The following is a 17,381-nucleotide window of genomic DNA, read 5'->3' on the forward strand; positions in this document are numbered from 1 at the left end:
ACTCTTCGCGACCCCATGGACTGCAGCCCATCAGGCTCTTCTGTCCATAGGGTTTTCCAGGCAAGAGTCCTGGAGTGGGGTGCCATCGCCTTCTCCGGGATACGGTCCTAGAGGATGTCAAAAATCTTCAAGTCATGTCAGATTGACTGTTTGGGGGGCATCTCTTTCTTTCTGCCTCCGCCTCCCTTCTTCCCTCCCTTCCTCTGTGTGAGATTTGGAAATGTAAAGCTTTAATAACTTAATAAAAACATTATCTGCCTTTCCTATCAGTACCAGAAACCTAACCAACCCAAAGTCATTAAGCTGGTATGTGTGTGCTTAGTTGCTCAGTTGTGTTCGACTCTTGAGACCCTATAGACTGTAGCCTGCCAGGCTCCTCTGCCCATGGGTTTCTCCAAGCAAGAATACTGGAGTGAGTTGCCATTTCCTTCTCCAGGGGATCTTCCCAAACCAGGAATTGAACCTGGGTCTCCTGCAAAGGCAGATTCTTTACCAACTGAACTATAAGGGAAGCCCTGTCCGCATATAGGCTGGCATATATGCTTTTAATTTGACATTTGAGTGTCATTTAAATTAGAAATGACTTGTACTGTATAAGATTTGTGTGTTTATACTCGGACTTCAAACTTTCACAGTATTTGATTCTTACAGTGCTCAGTTTGCCTGCTGTTTTTAAAAGTGACTTGATTATCCATCTTTAATTTCCCGTTCCTATATGGGGAAAATTCCACTTGAATTCCATCTTTGTGGCTTAGCTTTTGCTGCTGTTTCATCCTTCCTCAGTTCCTACACAGGTGCTAAGGACATGGAAGATGTCTTTAAATTGAATGAGAAATTTTCTTTCTCCGGAACAGATTTTTTTTTTTTAACTGTATTACTAAGTTGCTCTCTTTAACTCTATTCATTTAAAAGCTTTCTTGTTGAAGAAATCTATTTTTTTGGATGAGACAAAATGATAAGTTTCACAACTGTATAGTGGGTGAAGTTTGCTACCTTGAGTATAGAGTAAGTTTGAGAACTATCAGCACTAACTTTCAGTTCCTTTCTAAACTACGAAGAATGATAAACTAATTTCAATTCCTATTTGTGTCTCTTAGCATTCTCCATCGGAGCCCTTTCTAGAGAAACCAGTGCCGGATATGACTCAGGTTAGTGGACCGAACGCTCAGCTAGTGAAGAGTGATGATTACCTGCCGTCGATAGAACAGCAGCCACAGCAAAAGAAGAAGAAAAAGAAGAACAACCACATTGTTGCAGAGGATCCCAGTAAAAACTTTGGTAAAGATGACTTCCCTGGTGGGGTTGATAACCAAGAACTAAACAGGAACTCACTAGACGGGTCCCAAGAAGAGAAAAAGAAAAAGAAAAGGCCGAAGGCAAAAAAAGATCCCAAGGAACCGAAAGAACCCAAGGAGAAAAAAGAGCCCAAGGAACCCAAGACCCCGAAAGCCCCTAAGATTCCCAAAGAGCCAAAGGAAAAGAAAGTAAAAACTGCCACGCCAAAACCCAAATCCAGCAAAAAGTCAAGGTAGGCTGCGGGCAGAAACACCCGCCACCAAATAGTAGAGACACAAGCACCAGTTACAACCTATGGAATGGGGGGAGAGGGGCAGCTCAGGGGGGGGGGTCACGCTGATTTTTGTCCTCACTGTTAAGCTTCTTTCTCTCACACCCAAACTAGCAAGTGAAGGTGTTAACGCATTGTAAAATTTAGGACTCCCATTATTATGAGTTGTTGATTTGGGTGGTAGATTTTTAGAAATGTTGCTGGGTGAAGAATAGTTTCTTATTTAAAATCACTGTCTTATATTTTTGTGAAAACCTGGCGTTTAACAAATAGAACCAGGTTACCAGCATAATTGTTTGTAAGCTTAGACCACCAACCTCATTTTCAGCGGCAATGCCAAACCGGGTAAGAAGGATTATAGAAGCCAGGGGAGTCACTATATTTCAGCAGGCTTTTCAGTCCTGCTTCCCAGAAGTTGAAACAGGAGAATTAATTCTCCCCATTTGGCAGGCAGAGTGAGCCTTCCAGGGGCAGGGTAGAGATCCTAGCGGGCGACGTGGGACAAATCAAAGAGCAGTTACCCATTAGATATGCCTTGGATAAGACCATGTAGTTTAGGTTCTAGGGGAAAAACCTCCTACATGCCCTCCTTCCCCTCCGTACTTCCCCCACCGACTCTCTGACCCCCCAGGAGGCATATTTATTCAGTAAGAAAAACTGAGAGGAAAAGACATTGAAGACTAATTTTTTTCATTTGTACTGAACATTTCTTACAACTGTTCTGAACCAGTTCCAAACATCTGAATCTATTTTTCAGAATATGGCTCATGTTATAAAATATAGTTTCCAGATGGAAGTATGGTCAGACTTGGTTACTCCGAACCTGTTTACAAAACTCGTGTAGAAAGCACGCACCCCCCATAACCCCCCACGTGTGAATGTGCACGTGTGTGGCGCTCATACATAGTCAGCCCTGAGGTTGATAGCGCTGGATCCCCTCATTGCGAGCTTACGGGCCAGGCAGCCTTGGGCTTGTGGGCGATCCTGTGTATCAAGAGCAGGAACACAAAGAGGGTGTGGTTTCTGTGGCTGGAGAGATGCTGCAAAGCGGAAGGACAAACTGGGATTTTCAACTTCCCACTGAAAATATCTAAACAACCCAATGCATTATTCTGTAGTGTTTTGAAAATTTGAATCATAGTAATTAAAAGAAAACCTTTTGTTGTCAGTACTTTATATGGTGCCCAAATAACTGAGTTACAGTTGGCCCTCCACAAGGGACTTGAGTATCCTCGGATTCTGGTATATGCTGGGATCCTGGGCCCACTTCCTTGTAGATACGGAGAACCATATATTCAATAATTGGGTCTAATAGGTAACTTGATGTTTGCATTTACTTACGAGCATTCTTTGATGCCTCGGTAACGGTTTCTTAATTGAAAGCCTTTATTTTTTCTCTCCATACGAACACTCTTCTAAACTCACAATCCATTATAAGTTTCGTTTTCATTTACTTAGGAAATATTTTATTGGGGGCTTACTATTTGCAGATACTGTGTTAAGACAGGGATGTGAGCCAAGAGGATGCTGTTAGAATTTCGGTCTGATTTATGAAGGAGGTTTTAAAAATACACAGTTGCTTAAATCTGAGTGTTGTGCTTTTGGTAGGAAGAGGCATGTGCTTTATTTCTGCAAAATCTAAAAAGAATGATTTTTTTTTTTTTAACTTAAAATGTGAAAGAGTGTATAGTCTCAAGAAGTTTTCTGGAATTCAGAAAATATATCACCAAAACTAGCCTCAAAATATATCTGTCTTCAATTTTTATCTTAGTGTTTTGAGTTTATTACCTAGTGGTAATAATTGATGTAAAAACCCCACTGTATCTTGGATACTGGTCATCAATTCCCAGCTGTATTCTTTGAAGCTCTCAGTCTACCTCAGACGGACCCTGTCTTTAAAAATGGACTTTAGCACATCCTTAGGCCGTGTAGGATACATTGTTCAGTTGCTAAGTCATGTCCTACTCTCTTGCGAACCCGTGGACTGTAGCCTGCCAGGCTCCTCTGTCCATGGGATGTTTCTGGCAAGATTATTGAAGTGGTTTGCTGTTTCCTTCTCCAAGGTTGGGGAAGGTACTAAATTATCCTGTTTTAACAGTGAAACTTGTTGAAATATCCCTAGTTGCCATAAACAACCTTTAGGAGCCTGGAGCATCAAATTCAGTCTTTCCAGGCCCCTCCCCCACCTCCTTGGTGCAGGTACAGACTCTGCCTTTATCCTCAGAAGACCCTTCGGTGATGCTCGTCTGTGGCCTTGGCCACGCAGCCTGATGTGTGTGTCCGTGTGTGGGGAGAGGTCAGCATGGTTGAGACTGAGTGGCAGCCGTGCCCTAGAGTCACACGCTTTTAGCAGGAGGAAGGTGTGTGATTATCTTCTCCCAAGAAGAAAGCTTAGTATTTTTTTTTTCTTCTTGTGACTAGTAGTTTCTGTCAATGGCTGCCATAGGTGACAATTGTTCTCCCCCAAGTGGTGTGACAGTAACTGATGGGGGGGCCCTTCTGTAGTGTCTGGAGATTGCCAGTGGGGAGGGCCATGCCCTGGAGGTATGGGCGGCCACCAGGAGGGCCACCAAGATCGTCGGTGGTGCCTTTGCTGTTCCCAGTGACTTGACTTCTTAACCGGCCACTTGCCGACTTAGGATGAAGTGTGGTGAGGACGTGCCTGAGAGAGGTTTTCCTGTTGTTGATGGTCTGATGAGCGTGGCTGTCTGAGAATATGGTAACCGAACAGAGATTGTCATTGGCTTAATTAACAAGCCAACCCATTGTTTTGCTGAGCTGCAGTGTTTCTGCTGGTCAGGTGAACAGACACACTCGAGTTGTGGTCTCGTTTAAGGCTAGGAAGGAAAAAGTGTCCCCCAAGCAAGGATAAGCAGATTGCACACAACTGCATGTAAATTCTGAATAGCATAGCAGAATAATTATGTAAATTGAATATGCAGTGATGAAGGTAATGGGAGGTTTGGGTTATGTCAGTGCTGGGGTTGAATTGCTGGAGCAGGTTGCTGTAAGCCCTGGAATACAGCAGTGGCAATTTTGTTTTGCAGAACGTTATGTGATACCAGTTATTTCCATCCTTGAATAAGTTAACTTGATGAATTTGTTTATACAGAAAATAATTCTCCTACAGAGGGCTGGAACAGAAGGGATAAACAGAAATGGAAGGAAACAGTTACTGTAGAACTGCTCACATCTCTCCCGTTTGGCCCTCTCTACTGGGTCACTCACAAGATTTCTGGTAACAAACTCAGGCTCTGAGCGTCTGGTGACAGCAGTGACCCGTTAGCGGTCTGCATTGTGTCCAGGCAGCAGAGAACGGGCTTTGCGTCATTGACACACTCGTGCTAACATAGCACGTGAGAAAGGATGGTTGTCTTCAGTGGGACCAGTTTTCCTGTGTGCTTCCACGGCTTCATTCTCTCAACCTATCATCCCACTTCGTTCCTTTGAGTCTGTTGAGGTTTAAATTTGTGGCCATTCCCAGCAAACTGGCCCTTTTGGCAACAACATATGATTGAATCTGTCTTGCCTATGCAGGAGAACCTAAAACAACTGTCCAGGAGCTGTTACATATAATGGTGGTGGTCGCTATTTGGTCGTCATGTCTGACTCTTTGCAACCTCATGGAATTTAGCCCGTTGGGCTCCTCTATTCATGAGATTTCCCAGGCAAAATACTGGAATGGGTTGTCACTTCCTTCTCCAGGGGATCTTCCCGACCCAGGGATCGAAACTGCGTCTCCTGCATTGCAGGCATATTCTTTTACTGCTGAGTCATCAGGGAAACCCTGCATAATAGAACGGTAGTGAAACAGAAAAAGGTGTCAGCATTTCAGAAAGAGTCACTTAATATCTTAATGATAGGAAAAAAAAAGTACGGGCCATATTCCTCTTTTCTAATTAGAGCTATATCTTTTTTCCCCCTTTCCATTTTACCTTAAATATATATTTTTCCACATGTTTTTCCTGTGAGCTCTCCAGGTGTCTTTATAGCCTTCTAATGTTGTCAGTTAATATTGAAAATAAGGGCTAAGACATTTGTGGCTTGGAAAGGATACTTTTTTGCATACGGAAGGGGTCACGACGCTGAAATTGGAGGATCTGTGGCCTTCCCTTCAATGTGTTTTCTGTTGTGTGTGCCTGGCCTTGTGCAATGAGAGAATTTGGAGGAAGTGCTTCCTTTGAATGACTTTGAAGGATTTAGTGGTGCATTTAGTTATATAAAGATTCTTTGAATGTACATAAAGAAGGGAACTTGGCCAAAGAGTGTGACTTGACTGTTGAAGCTTCAGTTCAAAGAAGCCATGGAGATTCACTTCTGGTGCAGTTTCTAGGAATTCATCTGACTCCTTGCCCCCACTCCCCCTCACTCCACCACCAAGTATTAAAGTTAGTAGGAAGCTAAAAATGCTACTTCTCAATTAAGAGTGAAGATATTTTAAAGTGGAAAGCAACCATACTGTTCTTGTTTTAGAAAGATATATTAAGTAAACAGGTAAAGTGTATTTTTTTGCATACCACACTTTGATTAAAATTTATGTTGTGACTTTCTTCTAACAACTGTAGTTTTTAAGATACTGTCTTCTCAATTATGATCCTAGAGAGTAGCAGCATTTACCTGAGAAATACTTTTATTCAGTCATTCAGTCAGCAAGCCCAGTGGTGGTGTATTTCAACCAACTAATACATATTTTATAATGTGCTCTTAAACATGTAAAATTACTCGCACACAAAAACAAGCAATTAAACTCATTTTACTAATAAGTACAGATTTCCTCAATAGGTATCTCCCCATCAGATAAACTGAATTAAGCCAGCAGCTCTTCTTCTTCTATTTATTTGTTCTTCTACTCACATACTGTGACTTGGTTTTGACCTAAGACACTGAATAGTTGTACAGACGGAATTAGGTGTTTTAGATGCTGTGCCTCAAGTGTGTACAGGTTTCTCTAGCATGTGGTCACAAAGGGGCTGTTGAGCCCTTCGGTGTTGGTGAGGATTGAGAACGTCTCATGAATGTCATGCCATCTGCCTGCCCACGGGCCTGCACTGTCTGCTCCTGGTCAGTACATCCAAGCTCTGGGCCAGGGGTGTAGCCAGGTACCCCCTTACCTGCTGATCTCAAAGATTGTCTTCTCTTTGATAAACGGGCCATGTATGTGCTCAGTCGCTCAGTCATGCCCGACTCTTTGCAACCCCATGGACTGTAGCCGGCCAGGCTCCTCTGTCCATGGGATTCTCCAGACAAGAATACTGGAATGGGTTGCCATTTCCTCCTCCAGGGGATCTTTCTGACCCAGATATCAAACCCATATCTCATGTCTCCTGCATTGGCAGGCAAGTAAGGCCTCCTGGGAAGCCAAAAGGACTCAGAAGTGAGAAGAGAGCAAACATGTCCATGGGGTCTCCTTAATCCCAAATCCTTCTTTCCTTCAGTAGAACCATCTGGGAGCCTTTCCTGTGCCAGTGACAGGCCACATTAGAACATTTCCCCCTTCTGGTTTATCTTAAATGAAGACAAGCAGGGAGGGAGAGTGGTCAGCTGCTTTTCAGTACAGATGGACGTCTGACAGTACCTCAGTCCGTTTACACTTCCTGGGGACAGGGGAGGCCCTGCAACACTGACCCTTAACAGAAGTTCCACTGACTCATGCTCTGAGCTGGTGCAGGCATGGACCGCACTGGGCCTGCTGGGGGTTTGGCCCTGACTGTCCAGGGAGCTGCAGCGGAATTCAGAGTGGAGGCCTGCTGGCATTGTGGTCTGTGTGGGGGAGGTGAAGTAGGTCCCACTGCACCCATCAGAGGAGAGGTGAGGAGGCCCTAGAAGGCAGAGGGATGGCTGTGAAGGGTGGTTTTCCTGGGGATGCATTCCTTTGAAGTCTTTTCTAAGTGGGGTTTTAGGGTGGAGCATAGGAGACATGGTGGTGACGTCGGAGTTGGAAGATGAGGAGCAGGAGGAATCACGCGTGCATGCTAAGTCGCTTCAGTCGTGTCAGACTCTTGGCGACCCCATGGACTGTAGCCCTCCAGGCTCCTCTGTCCGTGGGTATTCTCCAGGCGGGAATTCCGGAGTGTGTTGCCTTTTCCTCCTCCAGAAGCTCTTTCCAACCCAGGGATCAAACTTGGTATCTCTTAAGTCTCCTGCATTGGCAGGCGGGTTCTTTACCACTAGCGCCAAAATTATTGTTAAAAGGTTTCTATGGTTATGAAAACGTTCTTGAGAAGTATGAAGTTTTGTACTAATGCAGGTATGTAATCACGTGATATGTAAAGCTCTCCCTGCTAGTTGTTTTCTGCCCAGCGGCCACTGTGAGAGCATCAGGCACGTGAGAGGCCAGTCTTTGCATCAGCTCTCCTCCCCATAGATGCCCGTGTGACTGAGCTCTCACTGTTGAATAGGGAGCTGGAGGGTACAGGATTAAGAAAAAAGACACTGCTTTCTCTGTTTCTCACTCTCTGTCTTTTAATTTTAGAAAAACAACACCCTTGAACTTCCATTAGATGACTAATTTTACGTGTACCCTGATTCCTGTAGGAACAGTGTAATGTCGTGGGAGTTCTGCCTCTCCTGTCTGGGTGGGTGGTGAGATTTATTTTTTTTTCCTCATGGGCCTTAAATTTACTGAGCCAAATTCTCCACCTCTGGACCTCACCCAGTTACATCGAGAGTGGGCTGCCCATCTCCCGGGTTGATTTTAGCCACCCTGGCGCATCAAAGAAGATGCTCTTAAATCTGGGGAGTTGGGCTCTGGCTGCTACCACCACCCACACTGTCCCCGTCCTGGTCGTGGTAATGCTGCTCATGAAACAGACAAGCATCTTAGGATTTGGCACAAGGTGCCAAATATCGGCCCTGCTGTTTGGCTCTTGGAAGACTATCCCATGGTAGAAGGGCAGTGAAAGGCCTGCTTTCTGCCCTTGTTGTATGATGGGTGGTATGCCCAATCCTTTCCGCTGTATCTCAGTGCCAGGCAGAGCTGCAGGCTGATGCTGATGTTTGCTGAGCTTCTGGGATGCGATGACACGTTAGCTTACTAGACTTTGCTTCCGTCTTACTTCTGATGGTGGTTTAGTCCCTCAGTTGTGTCTGACTCTTTGCAACCCCATGAATTATAGCCCGCCAGGCTCTTCTGTCCGTGGGATTATTACCAGGCAAGAATACTGGAGTGGGTTGCCATTTCCTTCTCCAGGGGATATTGCTGACCCAGGGATCGAACCTGGGTCTTCTGCCTTGCAGGCGATCTCTTTACTAACTGAGCCACCAGGGAAGCCCTTATTGATTCAGTCCATAAAATTCAATAGCCTTTAGTCTTTTGGTGATAATTTGTGACTGCATGATGTCTTTTTTTTTCCCCCAACACCTAGAATCTATTCAACATTAAAAACGGGTTTAGCTCTTTCAGGAGGACTTTCTGCTGTACTTTCTGTTTCATTTCTTTTTTTTTTTTCAACATTCTTCTTTATAAAATGGTCAGGTGGAGCTCTCCTCAGGACAGTGCAGTGTTAGTTACTCAGTTGTGTCCAACTCTTTGCGACCCCATGGACTATAGCCCACCAGGCTTCTCAGTCCATGGGATTCTCCAGGTAAGGATACTGGAGTAGGTAGCCATTGCCTTCTTCAGGGGGTCTTCCTGACCCAGGACTGGTCTCCTGCATTGCAGGCAGATTCTTAACCATCTGAGCCACCAGGGAAGCCCCTCCTTAGGGCAGAGTTCTGATGTTATTGGAACCTGCCCAGGGATGAGTCCAAGTAACAGAAGATATTCACCAGGAGAGGTTTTCCCCAGAACCTGGGCTCTGGAGCCAGGCGGGTCCTGGGATGGCTGCTTACTAGGCTGAGCGTGTATCTGCTTCGACTGTTACAGTTTGGTAGTAAGATATGAGGGTGAGTGGTATTGAGTCTGAAATAGACATTTTAAATGAAAGCAGGTTAGGTTTCTGTATCTTTCCCATCCTTCTTTGCTATTCCTTTTCTAGAAATTTAGCACAGTTAAGGTACTTAGAGGGTAGTTGATGCTCTAAAAGCTACTTAAAGTAATAAGTTAATAAATAAGTAATCAATAACTTAAAAAAGTTTATGATTGTCATTGAAGTTTGTTGTTCAGAAGTAAAACAGAATTCCTTTTTCTAATTCCCTCTCTCGTTCATGTCTCAGCTCTCCTAACTTTCTCTTTCTCAAACAGGAGCATGGGATGAAGAATTTGTGGGTGGCATTGAGGAGTAGTCAGGGGTGGCTCAGCACCTGAGGGCCGATTGCTGGGAGGTTGTGGGCAAAGGGGTCCTTGCTCCAGTCCTCCCATCCCACCCTGGTACTCTCCTTGGGGGGGAGTCTCAAGCATTTGGACTGGCTGCTGACCGCCACTGAGCCCTTGGTCCAGGGAACCCTGATTGCCTTCTTATGAAAGTGGTGATGTATGGTTTTCTTGTCTGTCGTGCAGAATTTGTCTTCACGCTTAACCTCATTAATTTATTCTGTCACTTGCATTTTTATCACATCCCAGTTTAGCTATTAAATTAAAAATTTTTAAACATCTTAGGAGTTTAACATTTTTATTTTATTGAGTTGGCCTTACTTCATGATACATCATATTTTATGTTGCCCTCATTGATCCTTTTGAACTTTCAGTCCTTTATCTTGCCTTTTTTAGTTTTCCTCTTTATCTTTTAATTTTCTTTTTTATTGTTTAAAAACTCAGAGGAAAACGTGAAGCTGAGAGGCCAGACACTTTCCTCCCAGCAGCCTTGAGCCTGCAACCCTAGTGGCTCAGGGATTGTATCATATATGATCTTTCTGAATCATGACAAGTCACACACTTCCTGTGCCACGAACATTGCTCACTTCTCATCTATGACATTCGGTTTCTTACGGAAAAGCCTTTTGAGTCTGTAAAATATAAGGATATGTTTCAATACTCTTTGTTCTCCTAAAAGACAGTAGTAGTGTGACACTTTGGCTTGATTTCCTGAAAACAGGCCTGTTTAATGTTCACAAACCTCATGGTTGATTTTTCCCAGTGTGAGGAGAACCTTTGCCAGCGTGTCCTGTCTGAGGGTCTGTGTGGTGAATCCCTGCTGCTGTTCAGCCGCTTCACTAGCTGACTGTCTTCCTCTGATCCCATTTGGTTCCACAATATTGTTCCTTTTCAAACTTTCTTTCCTTGGAGGACTTGGATCCTTAGGCTAATGTTAATCGATGTTTACACTCTGTAACAAACCAGGGCAGCTAGCTGGCTTTCCTATAAGTCCTGGTCCTTTGCATAAAAGTTTTGTTTAAAAAACCTGTACTGTTTCTCACCAAAGACAGTCTTCATTGTTCATGTGCTGATCTGAGCTGGGATTTATGTGTCCAGCCCCTTTCCAGGGACCATCCCTTGGCCCATGGCTGTGAACTCTTACAGCCACATGCTGAATACCATCCTTCTGAGGGGCTGATCCTCTTTTGTAAATCCCTCCTCTCTGAACCCACCACTTGTTTCTCGGAGTTCTCATCAGGGTGGTACAGGCTTTGATCACATGGGGCGGGGAACAGAACTTTAGAGCTCAGTCTGTCAAGGTGACCAAAGTGTCACTCAGCCATCGACCCTGAGCACTTCCTTCTGCCCACCACCATGACCTGCCTCTCATGGTGAAACGTGACATGTGAGTAAAGCTGGTGGAGGGACAGTGGCCCTGCCAATCGCCAGCAGCATCCCCAGAAAGAAGTCCCCTTTCCAAGAATACAGGGGCCCGCCCAACTTGACGAAGGGGCGGCCCTACATCTCGGCCACACCAGTAATGATGGGCGATAAGGATCAGGAAATGAAAGAACTTGTGTGAGTACAGAGGGGAAGTATAAAGATGTACAGGGTTTGAGGCATTGCTAGGTTTCACTCTATTTGGGCAGTACTTTAGCCTCTCTTTACTGAGCTTCGTAAAGATAGAATCTGTGTGGGGTTATCGTAAATGCGTTGGCAACCAGAGAGCTTGAGCTGCAAATAGTCCGGACTGAGTAGGTGTTTGTTGTTTTCCCTATTACTTTTACTGTTTAGTTAAATCACTCAGCTAACCTCACCTGACCAGACATGAGGAGTACAGAGATAAATAAGACACAGCTCCTTCTCGAGCTTACAGGATATTTGGAGAAAAACATACCCACATAGTGCCTCGGTTTCCCTGCATTGCAGTCATGTTAGCCCCCAGGGTTGTGTTTTAAATATCCCTTGTGTGTGGGATGTGTCGTGTGGCATGTAGAGGGTGTGCGATCTGACTAATCCAGACTCTGGTGGCCAGAAAATGGTTCTCTGAGTGAGTGATGTCCACCTGAGCCTTGTGGATGAGTAAGCGAGGGGCAGTGGAGGTTGAGGAGACATGTGTATGATTTCAAAAGTGCTTCTGTGTATCCATAGGGTGGAGGATGGGGGGTTTAGGATGTGGGAAAGTGTAGAAAAAGAAAGTTGACATCGCCAACTGTAAAAGCTGCGTGCAGAATCTCAGACGTCAATACATGTGGGACTGGACTTCAGCAGAATGACTCGGTCAGGTTTGCCTGTGAGCCAGCTGCCCTGGTGGTGCCCGGAGGATGGGTTTGCAGGTATTGTTCAGGTGGCAGGACCACAGCTCAGAGCTCGGGGAAGGAGGTGGGCAGAGCTGGTCTAGGGTAGGCCTGAGGACAGATGTGGCTTCTCCATGGAGGCCACTCAGGGGGACTCCATGCAGCCCAGTTTTCCTCACCATCCTTGCTGATGGGGCACCGGGCCAAGGCCAGCACTGCAGCTGTTGGAGGCGCCGTAAGGTTGTAGATCTGCGCCAAGTAGCCCAGGGGTCTCTTCCCCCACCTCATAGTGTCTGGTCAAGGGGTGTAACATCCTTGTTAATACCATTCCCTTCTCCCCTACCAGAAGAGCTGCCCTCTCCATGCGCTCAAACTCTCTGGCTTATAACTTGGAAGAGGAATGTGTATGTTTTGGTTTTGACATCACGAAAGATCAGTTTTGAACCTCACACATCTGAGTCCCGGCTGTGGCCCTGGGATTTGTGTCCTTTTTCCAGCAGTCTGGGTGTTGTGATAGTCACGGTGGGATGTGATATGTGTCTATACTATAGCAGTGGCTGCTGGGCTGGTCTGCTCGTTTGTCCTTTGAGCTGGTGTTGAGCTCTGTTGATACGGGATGTTCCTTCTCTTCGAGTGGCTTAGATGAAGCGGTCACAATGTGGTGTGGCTTGTCCTTAAGTGTCCTCTGCTTATTCTGCCACAGTCAGAGAACAGTTCTCAGCCGTGGGTGCCAGGCGCTGGAAAGATCAAGTCTTGGAGCAGGGTGTAATTAGTAACCTCATTTCGTAGATGAGTAAACTGAAGCTCAGGGAAAGACATAGGGAAATTTAAAGATGTATCCAGGATCACAGACAGGTTAGAAGTGACAAAGTTGGAACGTGAACTGAGGGCTGTCTGAAATCAGTGCTCTGATTACCCTCATTGGCTGGGGAAAAAAAAATTCTGATTCTGGTTTTTTGGGGGCAAAGCAGTTTTAATGTAACAGTTGAAAGTCCAAGTGAGCTTACTGCAAAATAGTGGCAAAGGCAATCTGGTCCTCGATTGTCGTGTGTTGGGGTGACATGAAGACTTTGTAGCATTTGACTTCTTCATGTGTTCCTGGTTTATATGTTGATGTCATGAGAAGATGTTAGCAAGGAAACGCTTAGCTGCCTCTGAGCAGCATGAACAACACAGGATCTACTGAGATTAGAAATCCTCCAGTCATCGGAGCTGGGGTGGGCACTTCCCTGTGCTGCTGGCGATCTGTCCATGCGCTTGGAGGGGTCCTGTCCAACCTCGGGTGGTCTCAGAGCTTCCATGGGGCGCGTCCCCAGCCAAGGACAGATGGAAAAGCATGCGCACGTCTCTTCTTCGGCAGATTGACATCTCCTCAGACCTGGGCTCCAGCAGGCTCCGGGACAGCGAGCCTTTCTCTCCTGGAGGATGGTTCACCCTGGGTGCAGTAACCCCACTAAATCAAATGGTGTCCTGCACTCCAGGGTGGAGAGGGCACGGGCAGAGGACAAGCCGCCAACTTGCTTTACCTGGCAGCTGTTCAACTCCGTGACAGGCCTACCTCTGATTAAACAAATTTGAGAAATATGTAAAGTTTTGGAAGCAGTTTTGCACTGATTTGATAAAAGAAACCACAAAACACTGCAGCGCAGGTGTTGAGAATGTTTGAAAGCTGATTGAGGGAAGCAGATGGCTTTAGTCAGTGGCATCCAGCCAAAAGAGCAGGTGCTGGTCATGTGACCGCTGGTTACCAGGGTAATCTGATTGCTCTTGGCGTGCAGATGAAAGGAAAGGGGCCCAGCGTTCAGCTGTAGTATTGTATAATTTGTGGCAGTTAGAGCGGAAATAAATGCTGGGAATGGAGCCTCATAGTAGGGGAGACTGCTGTCCATGTGTAGCATAAACACTGGGATAGTTGGATGAGGAACTCTTGTATGGATTTTTTTTTTTTTAATTTAAAAAATATTATGCTTTCTGTGGATCTTTCGGGGGCCTAAAGTTTTTAGGACACTGCCTTTTTTTTTTTTTTTAATTAAAAATAAGTCTGTAAACCTAACTGCTGTTTGCTATAATCTTGAATCGTTGTAAGTTTTTTCCTTATGTGGCTATTTACTAGGCTAAGATATTAACACCACAAAATAAAAAACAAGCTCTGAGGATTTGAAAATGACTACTTTAGTATTATCAAATATCTTATTTATTCGTTACAAAAATCCCTTTTAGGTGTGCAATTATATTAACACATACTTTTGAAATATTTTACATGACATGTGCTTTACTGAAATTAAAGCATGTAGGTATCCTGGCCTCTTTTCCTTTTGTAATAGTTGGGACTGAAACAGAAATGCTACTTAATGCATTCTGGCAGCATATTTTTTTTAGGAATTTACAAGCTCAAACTTTTTAAAGGTTTTTGAAATGTATCTTTTGTTTTCAGTGGTAAAAAGTAATAGTTACTGAGGTTGGATTGTTTTAAATGTTGGATAATAAATGATAATAAACAATGTTAGGAAACCTTGAGGCTGGTTTGGAAATTGCTGTGAAAGGTGGCACTCAGAGTGCATTCTAAAAGAATGGCAAATAAAGGTTCTAAACGTGATGTTAGACTTAAATTTAAAATCTTTTTTTTCTTTTTCTTACAGTTCATTCTTGTCTTTTGACTTTGGTAACATTCAAATCCTGTTAACCTTTGATGGAAACATGCTATGGATCGTGAACTTGAATTATTGGGGTCACTCTGCTATGTTTTTGTATTTTGGAGACCTAGCTTTTGAAAAACAGGCTATTGTGACACCTTAAAAAAAACGCCTAGCACCAAAATAAAGCTTATATTTACTTAAGAACACAGCATTAAATAAAACTGTGTAGAAGAGGAAATTGTTATATATTTTGTTATATTTTAAAAGATTATAACTTGGATTAAAATGTAGCTGAATGATGTAAAAGAGGACATGCAATACTACTGGTCAAGAAAAGGACTTAGGAGTATTTAAAGCTATCCGCAGGAGATACGAAGAAATGATCATTATGTTCTAGCTTTCCTTGAAAGTTTTAAAAACATAGTCTGGTGCCTTAAAAACTTGATAGCAAAACAACTTCTTAATCTGATTTTTCATCAGGGCTTGCTATATTCGCAGAGACTGTTCATTGTCTCGATGAACAAATGTACTCTGTGTGACTATTAGCAGTTTTTGCATGCCGTTGCTTTTTAATTAGGTCAGATATTTGCCGAAGGTCATGGGTATGGGGTTTTGCTGTAAAAATTAATTGAGAGTAAGTACTGTAACTCTCGATGGCCAACATGCATTGATTTATTCACGGTTATTGATACTTCGGGGATGTTTGTGTGGGAAACAGAGGCATGGGGCGTGTGGACACCTCATGAAAAAGTGAACACTAAGTGATCCACTTTGAATTCTAGTAACAAGAAACCTGATGCAGAAGCAAGTGCTTTGAAGAAAAAGGTCAACAAGGGAAAAACAGAAGGTTCTGAAAATTCAGACTTGGACAAAACGCCCCCACCATCCCCTCCTCCCGAAGACGATGAAGACCCAGGTGTTCAGGTAATACCTTTATTCTGATCCTGAGCCATGGTTGTTGAGCGTGGGTAACTGTAGCTGCATATCAAGTGCACTGGACCTACCTGTCTTTGTTATAGAGCTGCTGTAAAGATGGGTTTTTGTTGTCTGGAACATTATATCCATTGTGATGAGATCTGGGCGGCCTGCCCGAAATTAAACTCCTGACTTCATGTTTTTGCCATCTTTGACTCTATGATAAATAAAACAGGCTCTTTACATTTATTTCTGTGAAGGTATCTTTTGATGTTTATGTATATGTTAGTGTTAATGTATTCTTAATACATTGGTTCATTAAGAGCTTCATCCACATTTCTAAATTTCTCCTAAGTTTGGTTCCCTGTCAATTATATTGCAGAACAAAGTTGAAGATGTAATCTGTACCTCATCTTAAGGTTTCTGACATCCGACGGTCAGAGTCGAGATGTGTTTGTGTAATACTAAAGTTTCTGTGAACCAACTGAGTGACTTTCTGGATGGCAGCTCTGCACAATTGTCCAGTGTTAGGTTCTCCTGACTTTTGGACAGTGTTATAGGAATCAGTCGAAAGACTGGCCCTGAAATAAACATCAGGAATTCAGGTTCTTGCGTATAAAGCATACTGCCTCCACTGAGAGGACTGTAAGTAAGGGATCCCTCCACGTGACTGTTGAACATTATTTCCTTGTTACGTTCCCTGGAAGCATGCCAGCGTGGTCCTCTGGGGTGCCTGGGAACGTGGCTTCTGTGAATGACATCTCCGCTGTCAAGGAGCAGTTTCTGAGCATCCTGCCAGGATAGAAAGCAGCCCCTGGAAGCAAGTTTGACCTTTTCTAATGGTTTGGTGCATATTCAGTACTCCTTGTACCTACTAATTTGCTTCAAAGTTAGAAACAAAGTACTTGCAATATACAGCTCTGTGCTAAAGAATTTCAGATAGCTTTTGTTTGTGTGTGTGTGTTTAACTAGAACTCCCTGTTACCGATAAAGTCACAGAATGACCTAACCTAAGAGGACCTGAAAGGGGGAAAGAGAGAATGAATGAATGAATGAATGAATGTGTGTCAGTGAAAGGATATGGGGGAGGTGAGTAGATATTTTAATTGTTTAGGGAGTTTTAAGCTATTTTTAATGATTTTGAGTTTAATTTTTATGCTCACAGGTAGTTTTTTTCCCCCCGAATTGTCTTTGCTTAAACTAGGACCTTCATGTAGTAGTATTTGGACAATATGAAGAAGACTTTCACACAGGTCAAGAAAATTCTGTAGTTCTTTCACAAACACTACTGAATCTTAAAAATCCATTTGTATTAATGCAGACCCAAATGGGCTTTATGAAATACCAGTGTTTTGTGTTTTTTTTTTCCCCTTCTGCATTTCACTTATAGAAAATGCTAATCAATGCAAAGGGACATCGATGCATCCTTTCTCATTGGCTGGTGCTGAACTGTCCTGGGCTGCACAGCTGAAGTCAGTAACCACACAAGTCACTCTTTCTCAGTGTCCCTCCTGTGTCTCCGCACAGGAAGTGATGCTGCCTGCTGGTTTGTTGTGTTTCTTCCTGTCGCACACGCTTCAGTAAAGGGAGTGTAGTTCTTGAGTTTTATGATTGATTTGTTTAAACTCCAGTAAATGCCATGTCTTATTTTTTCTTTTACCCAACTGAAAATTGTCACAAAGTACTGCCATAGTGAGATTGTGACAACACATTTAAATCTCCTCTTCAGTATA

At 43.8% G+C, this 17,381-nt stretch overlaps 1 protein-coding gene across 4 annotated transcripts in view; it reads left to right on the forward strand.

Annotated features, from left to right (window-relative positions):
- CHD7 (chromodomain helicase DNA binding protein 7) overlaps nucleotides 1-17,381 on the forward strand; it is a 190,595-nt gene that overhangs the window by 102,961 nt on the left and 70,253 nt on the right. For all 4 annotated transcript variants that reach the window (XM_070802571.1, XM_070802573.1, XM_070802574.1 and 1 more), the window contains exons 3-4: nucleotides 1,098-1,528; nucleotides 15,516-15,657. In XM_070802571.1, the coding sequence (XP_070658672.1) occupies nucleotides 1,098-1,528; nucleotides 15,516-15,657 (573 nt within the window). The remainder of the gene's footprint in view (nucleotides 1-1,097; nucleotides 1,529-15,515; nucleotides 15,658-17,381) is intronic.

Source organism: Bos indicus, chromosome 14, assembly GCF_029378745.1.
Source record: "Bos indicus isolate NIAB-ARS_2022 breed Sahiwal x Tharparkar chromosome 14, NIAB-ARS_B.indTharparkar_mat_pri_1.0, whole genome shotgun sequence".
Classification (NCBI taxonomy): Eukaryota; Metazoa; Chordata; class Mammalia; order Artiodactyla; family Bovidae; genus Bos; species Bos indicus.